This window comes from Mus pahari, chromosome 12 (genome assembly GCF_900095145.1).
Source record: "Mus pahari chromosome 12, PAHARI_EIJ_v1.1, whole genome shotgun sequence".
NCBI lineage: Eukaryota > Metazoa > Chordata > Mammalia > Rodentia > Muridae > Mus > Mus pahari.
The window spans coordinates 55,732,325-55,737,320 of NC_034601.1; the positions used below are offsets into that span (position 1 = coordinate 55,732,325).

The 4,996-nt window shown below is 43.7% G+C and overlaps 1 protein-coding gene across 1 annotated transcript in view; it reads left to right on the forward strand.

The window, feature by feature from the left end:
* The first annotated feature begins 636 nt into the window (after positions 1-636).
* The window catches only part of Pros1 (protein S), a 66,685-nt gene continuing 62,325 nt past the window's right edge, over positions 637-4,996 (forward strand). The window contains exon 1 of the mRNA XM_021209697.2: positions 637-831. Coding sequence (XP_021065356.1) covers positions 756-831 — 76 coding nt within the window. The 5' untranslated portion in view covers positions 637-755. The remainder of the gene's footprint in view (positions 832-4,996) is intronic.

Here is a 4,996-nt window from a genome sequence, read left to right on the forward strand (position 1 = left end):
CATCGAAAGCCTGATTTACACCGTGTACACCTGATAAAGGTAATGCTAATACTGTGTACACCTAAAAAGGTAATGCTAATACCAAAACAGGCTGTTCTGAAGAAATACACTGTTTCTGAAGAAATTCCACTTTCTTTCCTCCCATTACTTTGGTTTTGAGTACCCTTCTTCCTAAAGTCCAAGTTGCCTTCAGTTTAAGTTGACATCCTGACATCCTCTTGGCTGACAGTCTCTGGAGTTGGAGAGAAGGGGATGGGGGGGGGGAAGCTGGGTAGAGGAGGAATGGAAAAGGGAGGGGAGAGGGAGAGAGAGAGAGAGAGAGAGAGAGAGAGAGAGAGAGAGAGAGAGAGAGAGAGAGAGAGAGAGAGAGAGAGAGAGCATTCACCCTTTGAAAACTTCACTTTCTAAAGAAACGAAGAAGTAAATGCAGGGCTGGGGACAGTGACAAAGGACCTCTCTGATAAGCTTCCCTCGGCCTCCGACCTCCTTCCCGCGGCCCTCCCCACCCCACCCCCGCCCCCCAGCTGTGAAGAGCTTCCAGGAAATGTCCCAGTCACCGCTTCCCCTCCCGGGCTGGGGGCTGGGAGCGGGCGGTCCCCTCCGCCCCTGGCTGCTCCTGCTCCGCCCGCCCGTGCTCCGGCTGGGCCGCGGCAGAGCTGGGAGAGCAGAGCCCGGGCTCGCAGCTCCCCTCGGCCGCCTGAGCGCTGGCAGGGTTCCCGCTGCGCCATCCCTGACCCCCAGCCGCCCACTCAGCAATGAGGGTCCTGAGCGCGCGCTTTCGGGTGCTACTGGCCTGCCTCGCCCTGGTGATCCCTGTCTCAGAGACAAACTGTAAGTAATCCATATCTTTAGGCTTCTCTGGTCCCTACGTGCCCTGGCTGGTAGGATTGTCTCGTGGGCTGCTTGTTGCTTCCTAAGTTTCCAGTAAGTCCCCAGAGAGACGCTGGATCTGGCGGACTGAGTAAAGGTGGGACGAGATCAAAGCTTGCCTTGCTTTGAGAGTCATTGTCCACTGGACTGATGCAAGAAGCTGGGTGATACCAAGTGTCCTAGGAATTGGATGAGCATAGTTCTAAACATTGGTAGGAAAACCAAGTCAACCCTCGGTGCCCTCCGATCCCAGCCTGCACCCTCTCTTCCTTCCTTTTGCAATTTCTGGACTTTGTACTTGATTGGCTTGTCTCACATGGACAAACTGAGGATTACTGAGAATTTACTTAACATCCCCTAACCTTGGCGTAAGAAGTTGCTGTTGGCTATCTTGGAAGCGAGGATCGGATCGTTTTATACTGAGGATTTTGACTGCTACCGATCTGAGGGGGGTGGCACGAATTCTTTTCACCTTATTGCTGTGTTTCTTGATTTTTCCCCCCTCTTCCATTCCCAGATTCCAGGGAGCATATCGAGTTTTCTCTTAGGAATATATAAAGAGCAAAAAGGTTTGCTACATTTTAACTGTCAACAAAATTGTTTTCGAAAGTTTAAATATGGTCGTAATTAACAGTACTTTCTTCTACTCTGTTGGCTTCCCAGAAGCAGGCATGGGAGAAATAACCTCATAACATTTAGGCTACTAAGAGCTCCAAAGAAATCTTTCAAGGATGGTAATTAAATAGGCATTTGGTAGAATTTCAAATTTTTATTAATAAGAAAAGGCAGGTATTCTTAAAATTATAACTAACTGTAACTGGTTTGTTTTATATTGAAGATAAACGAGTAACACTTACAAAACATCAACAGCCAAACCCCCATAACAAAGCCGCATGTGACTGTATGCTTGCACATGATCTATCTTGATCTTTAGGACAATCAAATGTTTTCAGACAGAAGCAGGGCGGTGGCCGGCACATGCTTTTGATCCCAGCACTTGCTCACTAAGCAGAGGTCAGCAAATCTCTGAGTTCAAGGCCAGCCTGATGTACTGTTCCAGAACAGCCCAGCTGCACAGAGAAACCTCGTCTCAAAACAAAGCAAAGCAAAACAAATGAACACAAAAAACCAAACCAAAACAACAACAAAAGACAAAGCAAGTTGGTGTTTGGGGAAAGAGCAAGGGACAACGGTGGCTGACCAGCCACACAGAGACTAGACAAGTTCTTTCTACAAGGACATCACAGAAAGAATATTTGGCCCTGTGATGGCCATATCCTTTCTTGTTACCTGGATTAAAAACCATCTCTGGTTTACTAATGAAGAAACAGACACCTACGTGCTGTTTCTCTTCCCTAAGATTTTGACTTTGTGTTTTGGGGTCTTGCTTGTCATGTCTTTCATTGTGGTACTGAGAACTGGATCTGGGAGTTGATACATGCTAGGCCCATGAGCTACATTCCCAAACTCGCAGCTCCAGGAGAATTGAAATGTGAGATACAATTAGAATGTTAAACATGTCATGTATAATCAATTATATGGTCCTCAAAATATGCTATAGTAAGGGAAACCTTTCCAGAACAGTTATTTCTTGAGAGAATGAATGAACAAAAATAGACAACACCCTACAACCAAAACCAGAACCTTACTCTGTAGTTCTGACTCGGCTTTAGGTTACCTTCTGCCTTGACCTTCTAAGTGATGGCATCACTTGCCTGGGCTACCATCCAGGCTTCATTTAACAATGAAGTATTCAGTTATCAACTGACTTTCCAATACATAACTAAAAACCACAAAAATAAACAAGTAAGAAATATACACACAACTAGCTGGTATTTGTTGCTAATCACTCTTGAGAGCTTGTGGTGAAAGGGGAAATGGGAAGAGGACGATATCTATTTTGGGTAGGCTCATTTGGCCTTATCTAGACTTCCCTTTTGGGCAGAGCAGTCTTCTCTGTTTGTTACTGACCCATCTTTTCTATATGGTTTTGTACTCTGCTCTGCTCTTTCCTAACTCTCCCCTTTGCTATGAGTTTATCCCCGCCTTTCCTTAAGTTTCTTTTCTTCTCTCTCTCTCTCTCTCTCTCTCTCTCTCTCTCTCTCTCTCTCTCTCTCTCTCACTTTAAAATCCACACTAATGGATTAACTTAAAATACTACACTAATGGAGTGATTTTTCAAAAGGTTAGCTGCAAGAGTTAGTTTCTTATGGTTTGGTAAGGAATGTTGCTGCCTTTTGCCCTTCTCTGAAGAGTCTGCCTGAGATGAAGGTGAAGAAACTTAGATTAATTGCATCGACAAAGGAAGTCTTAGAAATGCCCAACATAGACCTTGTCCTCTGGTTTACTTTCATGAAGACCGTTTTGATCAAGCATAGCAAGCTTAGAAAGAAAAAGTAGAAAATGTGTGGTCCAAGTATTAAAAGGGCACCAGAAAGTGCAATGGAGCTGAATTTTGTGTTCAAGGATATTAAATGGAAATAAGGAAGTAGTGACCTCAGGGCAAGATCCCACTCAGCTAAGCTTATTGTTTATGTATTTGTCACTGAATAAGGAATAGTTATATCATATTGGGTGTTATTATTACTTATTGTTTTCATTTGGACTTTTAATCTGGAATGACTACAATCCAGAAATGGAGGATACAGGCTTATGATCCGGATCTTGAGGAATAGTGGCCACCAAAAGCTTAGGTTCAGGCATGATGCAGGCCTTTAATCTCAGGAGACAGATGCAAGCTGAGCTCTTTGTTCAAGGCCAGCCTGGTAAAGAGCAAGTCCCAAGTAGACAAAAGCTTAAGTCCAGGCATTGTAGTACATGCCTACAATCCCCGAATTCAGGGGAGAGAGCCATGAAGATTCCTGAGTTCAAGGTCAATCTATGAAACAAGTTCCATGACAGATAAACCTACTCAAACTACCACACCAGGTTTAGTCCTTATGACAAAATACATGAGAAAATCAACTAGAAGAAAAGGAAGGTTTTGTTTTCAGCCATGTTATATAGTTTTCCACACGTGGGCACTTAGGGAGGTATACGTTAAGGCAGAACGATGTGGCAATAGATATGATATCAAGGAATCGAAAAGAAAGCTCAATTTTATGAGGAAGTCCCTCTCCCCTCACCCATGAAGCTGTGAATTCAAAGCCTTGAGCAAATGTTTCATGGCCTAGAGACTTCCCAAAGGTCCACTTCAGATCCCTTCTTCCTTAGGGCCTACGTACTCAATGCATGAGGTTTTTTTTTGTTTTTTGTTTTTTTGTTTTTAGAACATTTAACATCTAAAATATATCTGCCTCCCTGGGCCTCAAAGACCCAAGCCCACCTCACAATGCAGAACGCATCAGAATTCACTAGCCCATATTTATGTATGGGTTTTTATATTCTACCAATTCTATCAGTGCTCAAAAGGCCAAGTCTCAAAGTGTTTTCAGACTTTGGCAAATTTTTATATATGAACTTTAAAGTTTAAAAAACAAGTTGCACACATCCAATATGCAAATGCCCATGGGAGTCACTCCCACTTCAAGTGAGAAGAATTGTGAAACAGTAAGGCACAATCCATTTGAAGCAAAACTGAAAACTGGAAGGGCAAACATCAAGTGCTATATAGTCCTATGTCTGCCATCTGGGGCACCTCCCACCCTGCACCACTGCTACCATGGATTCTCCAGTGGTTTCATGACTAAACACGTGAAATACTATGGAAATAATTTCTTAGCTCTGGGACTAGAATACCCAGGGACTCTCAAGTGAAAATTTTGTATTTACCAACCTTTCAACCCATGAAAGGTGGATCTTCCTAATTCATGAGATCATCTCAATGACAGTCTTTCCAACTGTCTGTCCATCCTTACAGACTTTTTTTTTTTTTTGCTGGCTATACAGCAAATTTCTCAAGTCTTTCTGCTCTGAATTTTTCCTTCCTGGTTCTTACTGTAAATCTCACTAAGATCAAACAGCAGTACCGAGGCCACATCTGGATGCTGTAATGCCTTGAAATTTGGCTTCCTAGGATGTCATGTTTTTAGGCCTCCCCTCACATATAAAATATGTGAGAAAATGTCCCGCGCTACCTTCTCGCCAGCAAGAAACGACGCGGCACACAAACAGGATCCTTCTGCAG